Consider the following 19322-nt stretch of genomic DNA (forward strand, 5'->3'; position numbering starts at 1 on the left):
TAAGGGATTCAGGCCTGGCACAGTCATGGAGATGGCAACCTTCTTAATACCAATTGTCTCTTCTGTGCTTTTTCTCTTAAAGAAGAGTTTAGTAGTACTCTAGCTATTGAAAATCAACAACCTCAGTACATATCTCTCCGCTTTGGCCTGAATTGTGTTCCAAGAGTGTTCATAAGGGTCCTTTCGATACTGGAGGCTTGTGTTTGCTTTTAGAAGTCAATATTTGTTCCCCTATTTAGATGACTTTGGCTTAAATAAGCACAGTTTCCAGATTCCATTTAGATTCTTCCTCTGTATTTTAATACTCCGTTGTATTTTTAATTGGCTAAAAATGTGTCTCCTCAGATTGCATCCTAAAGACTTCAGAATAGAGAACTTGTCTCCCTGAATCAGTCAGTGGTTTGCTTTTTCAGTCATCCTGCAATTCAGTGCACTCACTTCGGAAACTTCAAGTCTTACGACTTCTTATATCCGTGTGGTTACTTGGTCTTACGGAGGATTTTGCTTTGTCATCTCGCTCAGTAATCGGTCCGGTCTGTGGAAACCATCCTCAATTCTCAAGGTGGTCCGATGTTTCAAAAATTCAGTTGTCTAGTTTATTTTTACGTTTACGTTCTTCTAGCTCAGAGGAAAGATTAAACTGTGAATTTCAAGAGGATTTGTTTCCGTTTCTTGTTATAATTGCTTTAGTGCAAAGCACTAGTTATTTTTGTAGGGCCAGATCCCTAAGTACATGATGTTTTAGAATTTGTTCTACATCTGACTGTTAGCCAATTATGGCAAAATGCCCAATCGTCATATAGGCGCAGACTACTTCTCTTTCTTGTTTAGAGGTAGGCTGATTCGGACATCTTGATTTGGCCCTCCTTACATCTATGTTTGAGTCATTACTGGTTGGACTTTCGCATTCTTGGGTTGTGCTACTCTCAGTTTCTCGTTTGATTGTTGGCTTTGTTCTCCTGTGGCCCTGCTGCAGGTTTGGATTATTGCTCTTAAGTTTGCCTTGAGTGTAATTTTAACTCTTTAGTAGGTTTAAATCATTATTTTTTCAACTTGTCTTTTGCATGCTGCTTCTGCGTGCTAGTTGAAGCAGCAGAGAAATTATCTTGGGTCTGGGATTTGGATATATTATTGAGCCATTTACTTTCTGCCTTCCCTGACGCCCCTCCTTTATGTGGGGGGTGATCCAGCTCCCCACCCCCCCCCGACCGCTGTGATTTGCTCCCTCTCCCCGTCACGTGAATGGGGGCTCTGGGGAGGGTGAACACTCATAGGTCAGCCGCTGCCACTTTTGTTAGTTGCTGTTTTCTTGTTTGAATTTTTCTTGCTTCGTGTAGTTCTTGCTTTCCATTTTGCTCACCCTAATACACATGCACATGTATGTGCTGTAAATTTGATAAACATCTCTCTACCCCTGTCTCCGGCGAAAGCATCGAAAAAGTAGTCAACAGCCAGCTTGCCTCCTTCATTGAAGAAAACAACATCCTCGACACCTCTCAATCTGGCTTCAGGAAAAACCACAGCACTGAAACTGCCTTCCTCGCCGCAACAGACAATATCTGCTCCCTCATTGACATAGGGGCGGCTGTAGCCCTCATCCTCCTGGACCTCTCCGCAGCCTTCAACACAGGCTCTCACCGCACCTTGGCAAACCGACTCCACGACGCAGGAATCCAGGACAAGGCCCTCGACTGGATCCGTTCATTCCTCTCTGACAGAAAGCAGTGGGTCAGACTCCCACCTTTCCTCTCGGATTCTACACCGATCACCTGCAGAGTTCCCCATGGATCCTCCATCAGCCCCACCCTGTTCAACATCTACATGGCCCGCTCGCCCCCATCGTCCGAACCCACGGACTCAACATTGTATCCTACGAGGACGACACCAAACTCGTCCTCTCCCTATCCAAGGAACCCAACAAATCCAAATATCTTTGAAGAAAGAATGGAAGCAGTCCCCAAGTGGATGGTACTTCTCATGGGCCTACAGCCCGATGCCCGGAACGACACCTAGTGGCACCCCACCCTCAGAAACCTGTAGCCTGGAACAACACCTAGTGGCACTCCATCCTCGGAAATCGGCCCGCCCCCACAGACCACGCATGCAACCTCAGAGTCATCCTGGACTCCAAACTCAATTGAGACTGCCGAAGAGATAAATAGCTCGAAGGCCTTTCAGCAAAGGCTCTATGAGGATAGTCAATTGATGGGGAAGCTTTTGGCTAATTCAATTAGAAAAAAACAAGAATCTTCCATTATTCTAAAAATTCAAGATCCTCTGGGTGGAATAGAGACTCGTAGCGAGGGAATTGCGAAAGTATTCCTTGATCATTACGAGAGAATTACTCCACAGATATTTAGGTGGAGGGAACATTAATCAAGGATTATTTCGAAAGCTTAGATATTCCCAAAATCTCTGATTTTAGGAGGAATCAATTAAGCAGTGAAATAAGCATACTGGAAATTCAAAAAGTATAAAAACAACAGCAGGAGCAAAAGTATCAGGCCTGGACGGGTTCCCGATAGAATTTTATAAGGTATTTTTAAAGGAACTGGAGGGTCCCTTGAAAAATGTATTTAACTATACCAGAAGAGGTGGCAAGGTTCCCTCTGAGTTTAAAGAATCTACAATTATCAGCTTTGTTAAAAAAGATAAGAATCCAGAGGAGGTAAATTCTTACAGACCAATCAGTCTACTGGATTCGGACTATAAGGTGTTTATGAAAATCTGGGCCCAAAGATTTGTGTCTGCAGAACAGGAAGTAATCCATCAAGATCAGACATGGTTTATAGCCGGTAGATCAATAGCAGCGAACACAGAATATTTGATACAGGCTTTAGATTTTTTTTAATATTAATTCAACTCCTGCATGTATCCTGATGATCGATGCAGAAAAAGCATTTGATTTAGTTAACTGGTCAGCGTTATTTTTTTCCTTGGGTTGTTTTGGATTTCCGGCCCCGATTATTAGTATGCTACAGAACATTTATGAAGGGGCAACAGCTCAGGTTATAGTCAACACCAGGCAAGCAGGGAAGATTAAAATAAATCGCGGGACTAGGCAAGGTTGCCCTCTATCTCCCCTGCTTTTTACCTTTTTCATTGAACCGCTGGTGATAAAAATAAGGAACAATGAAGAAATAATACCCCCTATTGGCGGAATGTCAAAATTAAAATTATTTGCCGATGATATTGTTTTGTATTTAGCTCCAGAAAAAGAAAATATTCTACATCTTATGAAAGAGCTTAAGGACTACGAAAAGATTGGTGGGTATAAGATCAATGAGAAGAAAACGGAAGTTCTTATTTTAAATTCCAATCTAGATTTTCTTCCACCAAATCTCCAGTCTCAAGCAGAAAAACGGGATCCAATAAGATATCTAGGAATTTATGTGACTAGAGACTATCAAGATCTTTTTGGGTTGAATTATATTAAGTTGAAGAACAAAATTAAGAACATGCTGGAACAGTGGGATTCCTTGCCCCTGACTTTGATCGGTAGAGTTGCTTTGATTAAGATGAACATACTCCCCTTGGTTTTATTCCTTTTTAGTAATATTCCAATAAAAGTCAACATGGCCTATTTCAAGGAACTCGATTCTATGATGAGTAGATTTATCTGGAATAAAAAAGCCTCAAGAGTTAAGCTCTCGGTGGTACAACTTTCTGTAAAGCAGGGCGGGCTGGCTCTCCCCCATTTTAAAACATATTACGAAGCAACCCTTTTTGATATAGTGGCAGGACTATTAAGGACCAGACAGTCTAGAGACAATTTCTTTCTTGATAAAATGCTTGAGGAAGCAGGCTGCCCAAGAAAACAAGATATAAGACACTACTAGTGTACTCCTCAAGATTACGACTTTTGTATAAAAAATGCGGCTCAGATGGCTCCAGTTTTTTGAAATTACTAGAATGTGGTAAAATGGGACTCAAGATTTCTCAAAACCATCTGCTACAATGGGAATTAGCTGGTTTTTGTGAAATTAGACATTTACTTTCCCAACACAAGGTAATTAGCTGGCAAACAGTTGTAGATAGAGCATATCCTAGGTGGCTTATGTTTTTTGATTATTTACAACTGGTTTATCTGATAAGAGAAGAGATAGGGGGCTCTGATACTCCACCCAATGCCTTGTTAGCAGCCTTATACGGGGAAAAACATAAGGGTATAGGATACTGGTACAAAAGGCTACTTCCTCCAGGACCCCCTCAGGCAATTCTTAAACATCTAGACAAAATAAGCCTCACAACACAGTGCGTTTTGTCAGAAAAGGACTGGGAAGTAATATGTCAGCAAGGATATAAAACTCTCCGGGCAGCCAATTTTAAACGAATGTCCTTTCTCTCCCGCTGGATGGTATATTACACCCCGGAGGCCTTGCAGAGAATATTCCCTGGCTATGAGAATAAATGCTTTAGATGCAAAACAAATGGTCAGGGCGGCTGGCATCATGTGTTTTTCTCTTGTCCAAAGCTAGAATCTTTTTGGAAGGGGATTTTACTGACATGGAATTGGCAACTGGTAAAACACTGCTACCTGAAGCAGAAGTGGCCCTTTTTGGCATTTGTAAAGATAGGAATAGGTTTAATAACTCAGAAGAAGCATTTATTTTTATTTCTACTACTGTAGCACGGTCCATGATTTTACAAAATTGGAAATCTGAGGTAATCCCATGTCAGTTAAAATGGGTCAATAAAATGAAAAGAACATGTTCATTTGAGAGAGCTTATGCTGGCAGGGTGGGTGCGATCAAAAGATTTGAAAAGTATTGGAAATATTTTGAGAAGTTGAAATTTATAAAAGGAAATTGATATTTCACTAGCTGCTATCGCACTTTTTGCACTTTATTCGGATATTTTGCACTTTATTGCAGCAGCACTTTAATAATTGTAATAATAACTTTGCTGCTTTTTTTGATGGGTTTTGCCATACCAATATTTGATGAACCATTCAGCAGCACTGATGTATATTTTTGCACTGTCACTCTAGAATTAGATTTTTATTATATAGGATGTTTCTGTACTTGAATTAATAGGGTTATAGGAACTAGAGTAGAAATTCGAATGTCTTTTTCTTAGCCCTCCTTGTAATTTGTTAATTGTGCGTGTTCGGGCATTAGCACTTTAATATTGCTATAGCACTTTTGAAGTTACAAATTAGCAGCTCATTGCACTTTTCTTCTGCTCTTGTATTTGATAAATTATAAAATAATTTAGTTAATTTTGATTAATACTTCATTAGTGGTAGTTTATCGTTTAACTTTCTATGATTCTGCTTTTTGTACTTTATAGAAGGGTAAAGATACCCTCGGGGAGTTAAAATGCTTTGTTTGTGTACAATGTAACAGGGAATTTGACGTATTGGATTAATTGCTTTCCTTCTACCACTTTGCACTAGCACTTTAAGATTGACTTAATTTATTCGATAGAAGTAATGTATAGGTCTGGTTTGTCTCATGTTTATTGTATGAAAAATTGTATCTAAAGTCGAAAAATTAAATGTACCAATATCACCCTACTGTCTTGTTTAATAAAAAAAAAAAAAAAAGAGACTGCCAAATCAATGCTGTCTCATCGTCCTGTTTCCACCCCGTCCAACTCCAATGAAAAACCGTCAAATGAATCCCCGTCGAACACAGAAAGACCGTAACCCAAGCCCTCATCAGCAGCAGACTCGGCTACAGCAACGCCCTCTACACCACAATCAACAAGAACCTCACCGTTAAACTTCAGAATGTTCAGAACGCCTCCACCAGACTAGTACTCAACCTACCGCATCACTGCCACATCACCCAGCACCTTCGTACACTGCAGTTGCTCCCCATCGAGAAGAGAATCACCTTAAAGCTTCTCACCCGCACCCACAAAGCCCTCCACAAAACCAGACCTGCGTACGTAAACTACCACTTCACATTCCACGCACCCCAAAGATCCCTCCGCTCTGCTCAGCTATCCCTTGCTATGGAGCCTCGCATAAAGAAGACCAGAACAGGAGGTAGCTCTTTCTTCTTCCTTGTAGCCAAGGCATGGAACACCCTCCCACTCCACCTCTGACAAACACCAACACTCTCCAAGTTCACAAAGGATCTCAAGACCTGGCTCTTTGACTGACCTCCTTGAACATCCTGGACCTGCGCCCCCCTCCCACCCCCGACCACCAGCGCCTTGAGACCCACTCGGTTAAGTAGCTGCGCTTAACAAACGATGATTGATTGATTGTTTGATAGTTAGACATTGCTCCAGAGTTTCATGCTGTAATGGGCCCTCAGACTCACTTTGTTGACCACTGTGTAGTATGTTTAATTTTCTCTTTTGGCTATGCAGGACTGTACTACTATGTCTTCTACGATGCTGTCATGTGTGTCGTCGTCTTATGCTGTATACTTTGCGCCTATTGAATAAAAAACAAGTTAAAAAAATGAACTGTCTTTTGTGTCACCCTTTCTACTCTCATTCTGAACTTTTTTTTCTTAGTTTCTTTGTTAGGCAATGCTTTTTATCTGTTTGCTCTGTCTCTTCTTTGCCTATGTGCTGTGTGGAGTCCTGGCCAAACCGACTACATTACTGAGGTGCCTTTATGGGCTGGGTCTTTACTGTGTGTCAAGAACCTTGCAGCTCCACTCCTGGTGTTGCCTCAATGTCTCTAGTACACATTAATCAAAAGCGATACACTTATCTTGTGCCAGTCTGGCACTTGGGGTTATTTTTACACAGGTCATTTCCTGAACACAATAATGTCTATCAATAAAATGTTCCTGAAGGTAAGCAACTAAGCTTTGCAATCTGTTGGTTATCAACTGATTGATCTTTCTTGATAGGATTGACACATAAACACTGCTCTACATTTCGAGGTGACCTTAACAGACTTCTGTTTGAGTTTGAACTGTGTCCTTTTTCCTCTCCAGACCTTGGAACATCCTTTGTTAAAGAGATCCATGACTTTGTGCTGGAGCAGTTCAACTGCAGTCAGGCCGAGCTGCAAAAGATCCTGCATGACGTAGACAGACTACACAGCGAGCTGGGTCCCCTGAAACTGCGCTGTCAAGCTAACGCTGCCTGTGTGGATCTGATGGTGTGGGCGGTCAAGGATGAGCAAGGTAACCATGCTGGGTTGGTCCTTTTCAAAACGGAGACTGTTATCATCTTCATTTATTTAGCTGCAGATTTACATTCCTTTCCCACAAAGACACTATTCTGAGCATCAAGAACCTGAACTCTTGTTTTTGCACACTAAACCAAGTGTGGCAGCGAAGTCAATCAGTATCCTCTTAAACTAGGGTTAAGCCTTTTTTGAGCTCTCGCTGTTGGACACTCCTCTTGTGGTCCTGTTTTCTGATAGCACTTAACAGTTCTTTCTTTGTTGCCTGCCTCATTGCACTGATCATTATTTCAGTACATGCCATTTTGACACTAGTATAGTGTCCGAATAGTGAATGTTGTTCTGTGATTCGGTGCCACTTTTTGTATGCTCGTTTTTACTATTTATCTTATTATGTTTGTTACGGTATTCCTTTGTGACTACATGTGTTTATTGCGGAAGCTGCATTGTGGTAGGTGGCACTGTAGCGTGTGTCACTGTGCGTGACACACTATGTACATTTCATAGAACATACATTCCTCATATCAGAGCATCAAGTAAACTTTTCTGAATGTCACTTTTCTGAATGTCACTGAATATGCTTGGCTGCCACTGTATGCATGGTAATATGCATTACAGTGTAACATCGTCCATTTTCTCACTGTCTGTATATTTCATTGTATAAGTGTGAGAACGTGGCTCTATATAAACTGGACCAAAGTAAGGTACAGTGTGTATAGAGTCCACAAACCCCAAAGGTATAACAGAGGTTAAAGTCAGGACTGACCTTACTCTCCAAAGTGGTAGCTTGGTCGAGCAGTAAGGCAGTACCAGAGGGCAGTGCAAAGCATTTGTTGTACCCACTCAGTCAGCAAAAGATTTCACATACTCAAAGACTGAACTCCAGGCCAATTGTTTTTATATCCAAAGATATAGTTGTTTTATTTTTAGAACCAGCAGGCATAAAAATATACTATGCTAGGTATGAATACTTTCAAGTAAATACTTTGCAAGGAAGCAATAGGGTATGTGAACACAATAGGTTCAGGGGTTGCTGAAGGCAACACAAGTCTAGACACACTTCAGCATTGAGCTCAATGGATTATTATCTTAAAAGTACAGTTAATTACAGTGTAGATTACTTTAGTAGTTCCAGGTCTAAATCCTAGATTCAGTCCTGGGGTCTACACTGAAACCAGATTAGCAAAAACGTTTTAGTTACTGTAATGAATTTTCATGAATATAAAGCTGTTTTAAAAGTTATTCAATGGGAGAAAATGGGTTCCTATGGAGAAAATACAGATTACTAGTAAATCCGGTAAGGATTACTTTTGCGGTTCATTACTGGGCTGAAAGGTACAGTACTGGCTCCCCCCCCCCCCCCCCGCCCCCCGCCCCCCCCCCCCCCATCCGATCACAGGTGAGTACTTCGGAATTTGGCTGATTTTGTATGAATATTTTCAGTTTTCAAAACTTCACACTTGGAAAATTTTCGAGTCAAAATTGGTCAATGTTATCCAATGGCAGGTAAGTGGGTTACCTGTTTCAAGATGAGTACTTGGCTGGTGAAGTTATGGTTCTGGGCATAGACTCAGGGGTCCCTCAAGGTCAAGTAGGTACAGTTGGTTCAGCCCCAGCATCACAGGGCCGACCGGGTGCAGAGGTAGTTAGGCCTAATGATATCCAATGGGGGAAAGGGGGCCTTCGGTTGGTGGCTGCTGGCTAGCAGGCCACGTGGCTGTGTGAGCTGGGCTCCTTGTCACTTGCTCAGGACAAGGGGGAAGTAGGATAAGACAAAGGTGGCACAGCCAGCGGCACTCGGGCGGCTGGGTGCAGGGTGCTTTTGAGCTGTCGGGCGCTCAATGTTATCCAATGGGAAAGGTCAAAAAGGAACAAAGACTGCAGGCTCGGGGTCAGAGACTCTCCAGGGCCGACCAGCACTTCGGGAGATAAGTTGGGATCTTGGAGCACAGGTAGGTACCCCAAAGGGAGGCAGAGGGGGCTGTAAGGCGCCTGGTGCATGGGTGTCTTTGGGTATCGGAAAAGCTTATCCTCAGCTGGTCGCGGTTGGGGTGGCCCCTGGTTCTGAGTCTGCAGGCGTCGTCTGGTTTGTCGAGGAGGGTCTTTGGGCACTGGACTTCGGTTCCCAGTCGCCTGGGGACGTTCTCGTGGTCTTCGTTCGGTTGGGCCCGGCCCGGGCTCGGCGGGTGCAGAGTGGGCTGGTCCGGAGCTTCCTGGCTGGCACCAGGTGGGTTGCTGCGGCAGAGCCTCTGCTGATGGGAGTCCCAGACTTTAAGAAGGTCAAGGCAGGCAGATCCTCTGGGTGTCCCAACGTTGCTGTCCGCAGGAGTCGCTAGGATTAGGCAGGAGCAGGTTCCAGGATCAACAGGCCGGTAGGGCTCGGGCCAAGTCAGTTGTTGTCGTCCTGTTGTTAGCAGCTGCACGGCGGGTCTTCTTCTTCTTGATCTTCTTTCTTCTTTTCGTATCGGGATCTGAGGAAGGAAGGTTCAAGGAGCCCCTAAATACTGAATTTAGGGGCGTTACAGATAGGGCAAGGACAGGGACCAATGGGTCCCTGTCCTGGGGTGAGAACACCCCTAGCCTGCTCCTCTCCTGTGGGAGGGGGGCAGGAACCTAGCTGGGATTGGGCAGGGCTTCCCATCTACAAGATGGACGGAGCCCGGGGTTGTGCTTTACCTCCTCTCCCCCACCTGAGGGGTGGGGTTGGCACAAGCTGGCACCCCCCCTTCCTGACGTAGTTTTTTCCGCCAGTCTTCCCGCCAGAGTGGGGGTCAGAACTGGTGGGGGCCGGTTGCTGGGTACAGTAAAGGGTCTGGAGAAGCTCACAGAGGCGGCATGCCTTTGAAGCTTTACCCTGCCCATCCTGGGGGAGGAGACCTAGCACCTCGCCCAGGACATGCATTGTTGCAGGCCCAGGAGAGCGGGGGGCTCTCAGCCCAGGGGTCCAGCAACATGTCTGCTGTGTGGCAGCCTCTGCAGCCACTCAGCCCAGACGTGGTTTGGAGGTTAGGTTTTCAGAGGGCATCTCTAAGATGCCCTCGGGTGCATTTCACATTAAATCCCACACTGGCATCAGTGCGGGTTTAAGGTGTTGAGAAGTTTGGTACTAAACTTGGCAGCCTTCAGTGTAGCCATTATGGTGCTGAGGAGTTTGTAATGACAACCTCCCAGTACCATATACTCTTAATGGCATCACTGCACTTACAGTGCCCAGGAATGGCCCTGGGTACTGTAGGGGCACAGGGCTTATGCACCTGTGCCCACACCTCTGGCATAGGGCACCCAGCTGGAGGGGTGACTGAAGTATGCCAGGGCAGTGGGTTCTATGGGCATGGCACACGGGGATGTGTGCCATGTCGACTCTTGGTTTAGTTCTGTACTTAGGCACTCAGCCTGCAAAGGCAGTGTGTGGGTGCCAGGGTACAGGACCCCTGAGGGTGGCACAATACGTGCTGCCTTCAAGGGTCTTCTCTGGTCCCAATGCCCTGGGTACCTAGGGTACCATTTACTAGGGGCGGACAGGTGGCTAGAGATGCCAATTGGGTTTCTAGTTTCAGCACAGTTTTAGGGAAGGAACACAGGCCCTGGGTACTTGGTTGGCAGAAACCCAGGCCACACTCAGTCAAAGCACATCAGCAGTTCAGAAAAAAGTGGGGGCATACCAAGGCAAGAAAGATGGAGCTTTCTCACACAACCCCCCTCCCCCAAGTAAAAGGTGATGAGACTAACCTTGCCTTTGGTAGTCTTCATTGTCTAAGTGGAAGAACCTGGAAAGTCCATCTACATTGGCATGGGGTGTTGGGCAGTCCCTGGTCGGTGTTCCACTTCAAAGTCCATACCCTGTATAGAGATGGACCATCTCAGTAGTTTTGGATTTTCCCCTTTCATCTGCATTAGCCATCTGAGAGGTCTGTGGTCAGTTTGAACCAGGAAGTGAGTTCCAAACAAGTAGGGCCTCAACTTCTTCAGGGACCAAACTACAGCAAAGGACTCCCTCTCAATGGCACTCCAACGCTGCTCTCTGGGGAGTAGCCTCCTGCTTATAAAAGCAACAGGTTGGTCTTGGCCTTCCTCATTGAACAAAGCAATACAAAAGGGAATGATGGATTATACGCAGATCAGTTGACTGGGGGTGAGTGTTTGATTTGCTCAAAGACTCCGTCCATCATCCCCTTTTGTATCGCTTTGTTCGCCCTAAGTTGGCAGGGTATGCTCAGACGTGAGTCCCTTGCTCACTTGGCCACTGGATTGAAGATAGCCTGGCTGATGAGGATTATGAATCCGAAACTGGTCCCAGGATGCTTGTTTCCGGTCCACGGAAGACGTGGCTTGGCAGTTCGAGCTGGACTGTTCCCATGAGGCACAGGGTCAGACTGATTTGCATATGGCCATGTCTGAACTGGGGTGGCTGAGTGAGCTAAAGAATGGTGATGGATTATACCCAGATCAATTGACTGGGGGTGAGTGTTTGATTTGCTCAAACGCTCCGTCCATCATCCCCTTTTGTATAGCTTTGTTCGCCCTAAGTTGGCAGGGTTTGCCCAGACGTGAGTCCCTTGCTCACTTGGCCACTGGATTAAAGATAGCCTGGCTGATGAGGATTATGAATCCGAAACCGGTCCCAGGATGCTTGTTTCCGGTCCAGGGAAGACATGGCTTGGCAGTTCGGGCTAGACTGTTCCCATGAGGCACAGGGTCAGACTGATTTGATTATAGGCCATGTCTGAACTGGGGTGGCTGAGTGAGCTAAAGAATGGTGATGGATTATACCCAGATCAGTTGACTGGAGGTGAGTGTTTGATTTGCTCAAACGCTCCGTCCATCATCCCCTTTTGTATTGCTTTGATGCTTTTCTTGACTTGGTCTGATTGTTGATAGATTTTGTTTTTGACAGGGTTACTGTCACCAGTGTCCGCATCATGGGTACACCAGCTGGTCAGACCAGGGGTCAAGGAAAAGATGCTAGCAAACTGTTGCAAGACTTGCTTGCAGTCAGTCTGCTGTTGGGGCGAGAGGGTGTCTGAAAAGACCACTCCATCCACTGACCCTTCTTTTGGGCTGGAAGAGAGGAGATCAGGGAGAGGTTCACACTCTGCTTCCTGTTAATCATCAGTCACCATCAGCATGGTGAGGTCAGCCCTGTCATTGTAGAGTTTCAGGCGGTTCACATGGATAACCATTTTGGGTGTCCTGCTGGTGCACAGGTCCACTAAGTAAGTGACCTCACTATTTTTCTCCAGGATAGGGTAAGGGACCCTCCATTAGTCTTGGAGAGCCCTTGGTGCCACTGGCTCCAAACCCCACACCTGTTGTCCAGGTTGAAATTCAACCATGACAGCTTTTTGGTCATACCAGTGCTTCTGCAGCTCCTGGCTGGCATCAAGATTCTTGGATACCTTGTCCATGTACTCAGCCATTCTGGACCCTAAGGCCAAGCACATAGTCCACAATGTCTTATTTGGGTTCTTGGAGAGGCCTCTCCAAACCCTCTTTCCAGACAAAGTGGCCCTTTACAGGATGACCAAAGAGAAGTTCAAAGGGTGAAAACCCCACTCCCTTCTGTGGCACTTCCCTATAAGCGAAAAGCAGGCATGGCAACAGGACATCCCATCTCCTTGTGAGTTTTCAGGGAGCCCCATGATCAAACCTTTCAATGTCTTGTTGAACCTCTCCACAAGCCCATTGGTTTGTGGGTGGTATGGGGCAGTGAATTGTACTGCACCCCACACTCCTTCCACATGTGTTTCAGGTAAACTGACATGAAGTTAGTACCTCTGTCTGAAACCACCTCCTTAGGAAACCCTACCCGGGTGAAGACACCCAGGAGGGCCTTGGCTACTGCAGGAGCTGTAGTCACCCTAAGGGGAATTGCTTCAGGGTACCTAGTAGCATGATCCACTACTACTAGAATTAATTTGTTCCCTGAGGCTGTCGGAGGCTCCAGTGGACCCACAATGTCCACACCATAACCTTTCAAAGGGCACCCCCACCACTGGCAGTGGTATCAGGGGGGGCCTTTGGTTTGCCACCTGTCTTGCCATTGGCCTGACAGGTAACACAGGAGCTCATAAACTCCTTCACCTTTTGGTTCATCAGGGGCCAGTAGAAGTGGCTAACTAGCCTTTCCAAAGTTTTGGTTTGCCCCTGGTGTCCAGCTAGGGGGATGTCATGAGGTAAAGTTAGGAGGAACACCACTGACATCGCTTTTGTGGTCCCCAGAATGGTGGCCTCTAGATTTTGGGCCAGTGCCGAGTCCTAAACAGACCGTTAAAAATCTTGGTGTGCGTCTGGATCAGGCACTGGTGCTCAAAGAACATGCCAATCAAGTTGCTGGTTTATGCTTCCATACCATCGGACTCCTACGACGCGTTTTCCCATTTCTGCCTGATTATCATCGTAAGACTCTGGTCCAGACTTTGGTGGTCAGTAGACTGGACTACTGCAATGGCCTGCTCATCTCGGCCAATGAGGAACAAAAAAATCGTTTGCAAGTGGTCCAGAACACAGCGGCAAGACTGGTGCTTAATGCTTTGCCCAGGACTCCCTCCCGCCTACTTTTGGACAGCCTTCACTGGCTGCCTGTTCGGCAGCGGGTTAAATATAAAATCTGCTGCACCATATGTAGGAAGGTGGCTACCTGACTATGGTTACCCCAGATTTTTTGCCCTGTGTTTAGCTGGTTTTCGACTTAGTTGGCCTGGTTCCCTGCTAATCAGGGCCCCAGGCTATCTGCTCTCTCTGTAAAATGGATTCCATGTACCCTAGGTGCATAACTAGATTGGCTTGGGTCACCTTATCAGCCCCTGTACAGTGCACTATAGGTGCCCAGGGCATAGGTGCATCCAAGGCCTACCAGGGGCTGCAGCATATCTTTTGCCACCCCTGGCTGGCTATCTAAATTGACACAACTGGCTGAACACTCAGCTGGGGCAAGTGGGTGTAAGCACCCCTTGCTTAGATATAGTATACCTATATCTAAACCTATATCTGGACACATATATAACCTGTGAGCCACTCCTATGGAAGGCCTCATCAATCCTGGAGGCAGAGTGCGTGGTTTTATGTGAGATGGAGCTCTGGCATGAGCTGAGCCTGTCTGCAGCTGTCGGGAACAACTCCCTAAGCTGATCCGGGATAATGCCATACCATATACTCTTAAGCGCCTTATAATCCTCGCGGTTATATAGCAACTTTGGTTTGGCTTTATCAAAACATGTCGTGTAAGGTGTCATACGAATTGGAATACTACCCCCTCGCCAGTTCTGGCGACGGGGGTAGCATTCCACCCTTCTAGAGGGAGAAGACATGTTACTTTACTGAAACGCGGTTGATTTAAAATGAGCCTCAGATCCACAAAATGGATGCCCCTGCCACAGACACGGGTCTGGCCTCCTGCTGCTGACCGAAACCCGGCAGAGGAGGCCTGGACAAAGAGTTTCCTGTCACAGGGCGGTGTCAAACCACCCCAGACAGGAGATAGTGGATTGGAGTAGGGAGGTTTCAAAGAAACCAGACACTGCCTGGGGAGCACAAGGCTGCCCCTTGCAGGATCCGGCCAAACCGGTTCTGGGGCCTCCCAGCCCCTGTCCCAGCGCGGCCAGGATCACAGGAGAGGGGTGTAACCACCCCCTTCCTGGGTCCCACCCATAGGAGGGGACCTAGCAGGATGTCCAACCCCCTAGATTCGAATAAGAGGGGGAGCAGTCCCAACGGACTTCAGATCATCCTGAAGAAACATAAGAAACGAAATCTGGACCCTTCGACTTTCTACACGACGTGAGAAGACTGAAGAATCTCCCTTGTGGTCAAGGAGTGACCACCCTGTGCAAACAGGCACCATCCAGCCCTCGACCCTTGCTTTGTTGCAGTTCCCGCCGGAACTCGAGCGACAGAGATCGACGAGATCAAGCTTGCCTGCCTTCTACCTGCCCGATCCACAGTCCCTGCAGAGCTGAGACCCGTGGAGGCGACCGGAAGCGTGGGGCACGCCATCTTGAAAAGGCCACGAGACGCTGACCGTGCAGCCCACGAGTGACCCTCGAAGCTGTACACCGGGGTTTGAGAAGCCCCAGCCCCGAGCTCCACTTGCACCAAAGCTCACCCCTCCACACTCGACGAGTGCTGCGTGGGGCCCTTCTGCCTGTGTGTGCTCGACGCGTTGGCCCGGTCACTTGCCAGCTGGCTTGTGGCCCCTGTGCCGACGAAACTTGAAATCCGACCTGCTTTTCTGGTTGCTCCAGATCTGCACCAGCTCCCGTGAAAAGGAGCACCCACTCTGACCCTCCTGGTTCGAGTGATAAGCAATCTCCCGGTTCCGCGTGGATTGCTTTTGCCAAGTGCTGTTTGCTACAATCTTCAAGCCGACGGTGCTGACGGCGAGAGCCTACGTGGGACAGATCGTGACCTGCTCCTGGACGTCGCAGATGCCCCAGAGCCCACGTGACAGCGGAGAGAAGCCTATCGACAACCGCCTGATTGCGCCCGACATTGCCTGGTTCCGTCCTGGTTCCACCCTGGTCACTGCTGAGTGACCCAGACTCTGTCCCCTCTGCTTTCAGGTACTTTTCTACTTCGATCCACCCTTGGATCGCACCGGACACTTCTGCTTCACAGCGCCTGCAGCTGCAACAGCCCCAAGCACCAAGAACCTGCGTGACAGAACCCGACGCCACTTCGACCCTGTGCACCCACGGCCTGTGGGTGAGGTAACTTTGCAACGCCGGTGTCCTTACACTAGCACACACCTCTAGGGTCTGTGTCTGAAGTTTTGTGTTTCTAGGTTCAGCGGAAGTATCATTTAATTCACTTTAACTAACTTTTACGCACCATTGACTTTACATTGGTGCGCGCCGCACTTTCCGTGCTGCACCCGTATCCTGTGGGCTACTCCCGACTTCTTCATTGCTTGTCCTGACTGCTCCCAGCGAATCTCTAGGCCCTAGGCCTAACCAATATTCGATAAGTGTTACTTATACCATTTTTTTAGTATATGGTCTGAGTGGCCCCCCGCCCTCAGCCATAATTGTGCCAACTTTATATGTTTAACAGTGCTTTTGATTTAACGCTTGTGCCCCTTTCCTCATAAAGAGTACTGGGGAGTAATTTAGAAATAAATACATATATTTTTACAATATATACTTGTGTGGTGTCCTTTCATTTGATTACAGGATTGTATGTGGTAAAACAAGCTCGCTTAACACGACCTCTTAAGTTAAGCCTTTAAGGCTGCTTCGTCCATGCTACCACTAGGATAGCTTGTCTACAAGGTTGACTTACAACCTGACATCTTTGGGGTTTGTTTGGACTGATACCCAGTGGTTCCAGAATTGGAAACACTACATATCAGGCCAACTTCTCACATTGGTGTGCAGCGGTGCGGATTTGAGCTTGCTGTTTGTTTTACCATTGCAATCTTTATCAAATTGAAAGATCACATCAAGTACCTCTAGGTACATATAAATCAAAAGCTTAGCATATTAAGTTCTACTGAACTTAGTAGTTGTAGATTAAAGGGATTAGCACACCCTGACTACAACTCACTAGCAAGGTACAGTAGGAAACCACTTAGTGTAGGTAAGTGCACCACTTACACCTCACTAGCAGTCATGTCTGATACAGGTAGACCCTCAGGTTCTGCTCCTGTAGAAGTTGATCCTATAGGGACAACATCCAGATATGACAACCTTAGCCACAAAGACCTGAGTGCCTTGTGCACAGCCAGGGGGCTAAAAAAGGGCAGAGGCCCTACCATTCCTTCCCTAATAGCTCTCCTAGAAAAGGATGACCTAGATAAGGTGAGTCAGGCTCCCTTAGAATCAGGTGAAGGGATAAACTCCCCTGAGAATGAGGATCTTCCAGAAGATGATGTAGTAGAGGAGGAAGAGGAAGAGGAAGGCTCTGATTTAGAAGAGCCTGAAGATCAGGATCAGAGGGGAAACCAGGTACAGGTTGCCAGCCTTAACCAGGCCAACTTGGACCTACATGGGAATGGGGGGGGCCAGCACCACCCCAGATCTCATAACCAAATTCTCCCAGGTAATAGGAGGGAGAGATCTCTATCAGGGGACTCTCACCTTTCTAGTGCCTCAAGAGAATCTCAAAGAGGGATGACTCCCTCCCAGAGAAAAGAGCATAGGGCCAGGATGAGGGCTGTCCAACTCCAAATAGAAAGGGAAGAGGTAGCCTTGGCTCAAGCTAAACTTGCTTTAGCAAGAGAAAGAAAATTGTGTGGCTTAGATGCCACTGGTGGCAGCAAAATTCCTAAAGAGAAACCCAGGTCCTATGATAGTAGAAACCTGACAAAGATTGTGCCCCCCTATCAGGAAGGGGATGACATCCACAAATGGATGACTGCTCTGGAGAGAGCCTGCATGGTACAGCAGGTTCCTGAGGAACAGTGGGCAGCAATCTTATGGTACTCCTTTTCAGAGAAAGGGAGGGATAGGCTCCTCACTGTCAGACATGAGGATGCCAGCAATTACAAAGTCCTGAAGAGTGTTCTGATAGATGGGTTTGGCTTAACCACTGAACAGTACAGGTTAAAGTTCAGAGATACCCAGAAGACACAGACTCAGGACTGGACTGATTTTGTTGATTGTGCAACTAAGGCTCTGGAGGGTTGGCTAAATGGCAGCAAAGTACATGACTTCACAGGATTGTATAATTTGATTATGAGGGAGCAGATCCTAAGTAATTGTCAGAACCAGCTCTTACACCAGCACCTGGTGGACTCAGATTTGACCTCTCCCCAAGAATTGGGAAAGAGGGCAGATAAGTGGGTCAGAACCAGGATTAGGCCTAAGAATCAGGACAATAACCAGAAGAAGGAGTCTACCAAGCCTCAAGATAAGGGTGGGGATAAAAGTAAAGAAAACACTTCCCCAGGGCCCCAAAACTCCAAGAAGGGGGGTGGGTCCCAAGACACTTCTTCAACAGAGAAAAAGCCTTATTGCCATGCCTGTAAACAGGTTGGGCATTACAAAACAGACAACTGTTGTCCCAAGAATGGCAATAAAGAAAACATACCTCCAAAGCCAGCTCCAACACCTCCTGTTACTGTCAGCAGTAATCCCCCAGGAAGTGGGAGCACACCCAGGAATCTGGGTGGGTTTACTTTTGGAGCCCAAGGGGACCCTGGCCTATCCAGGTCCCCATCCCCAAATAATCTTGTTCATGAGACTGGCATGGGGTTTGCCAACTTCTCTGTTTGCCCAAATACCTTGAGCAAATATAGACAAGAACCCATCATCAATGGTTTGAAAGTTGAAGCTTTTAGAGACACAGGGGCTAGCATCACCATGGTGGCTGACTGTATAGTCCCCTCTAAACAACTTTTACCAGGTGCCACATACCAGGTAACAAACATTGATGGCATCCAAACAAATCATCCCATGGCAGTAGTAAGTCTCAGCTGGGGAGGTGTCACTGGCCCAAAGAGAGTGGCAGTGTCACCAAACTTGCCTGTAGACTGTCTACTGGGTAATGATTTGGAAATCTCAGCCTGGGCTGAGGTTGAACAGGAAATCCATTCTAGAATGGTAAATTCCAATGGAAAGGTTAGTGGGGCTGTACTGGCTATAGCCCCAATTCAAGATGTCCTTCCTGAAAAGGTTGGTAGGGCTGAGCAACTCTCTGCCCCATCTTTACCAGAAGCTCTTCCAAGACAGAATAGCAAAGCTGTTATGATAACAGCAGAAACCCAAACTGAGTCTCCACCTGAAAAGGTTGGTGGGGCTGTGATGGCCACAGCCCAAACTCAAACAGATATGTGTGTTGTGAAGCCTGAAATGATGGATCACTCCACCCAAACTGAGAGCATGGAGGAGGAAGAGAAATCTCCCCCTCACCAGACAGTAGGACAGGATCAGCCTCCTCAGGGAACTGATCTTACCCCTGATGAAGGAACTGCCCCAGAGGTTGTTAGGCCTGGCCTGACAGAGCCTCTGATGGCAGTGGACCCTTCTCAGGTGGGATCCAGTCTGGAGCAGGTAACCTGCCCCTCTCTACCTTGCCTTAGTCAGCCCAGGGCTGCAGAGGACAAGAAGGACAGTGAGACCCAGAGGGCCCCCTGTCAAATAAAGCACCCCCATCAACAGATTAGGGGCACCAAAACTAGTAGGCCTAGTAAGGTGAAAACTTTAAAAACTCCTGAGGGAGCCCCCTTAAAAACAGTTAGGGACCTCCCACAGATGGATTCTGTTGGGCACAGCCAAACCTGGGACCC

General features: G+C 46.9%; 1 protein-coding gene across 2 annotated transcripts in view; it reads left to right on the forward strand.

Annotated features, from left to right (window-relative positions):
• The window catches only part of PI4KA (phosphatidylinositol 4-kinase alpha), a 614454-nt gene that overhangs the window by 163333 nt on the left and 431799 nt on the right, over positions 1-19322 (forward strand). For both annotated transcript variants that reach the window (XM_086942716.1, XM_086942717.1), the window contains exon 11: positions 6906-7097. In XM_086942716.1, the coding sequence (XP_086798842.1) occupies positions 6906-7097 (192 nt within the window). The remainder of the gene's footprint in view (positions 1-6905; positions 7098-19322) is intronic.

Source organism: Lissotriton vulgaris, chromosome 11, assembly GCF_964263255.1.
Source record: "Lissotriton vulgaris chromosome 11, aLisVul1.2, whole genome shotgun sequence".
Lineage (NCBI taxonomy): Eukaryota > Metazoa > Chordata > Amphibia > Caudata > Salamandridae > Lissotriton > Lissotriton vulgaris.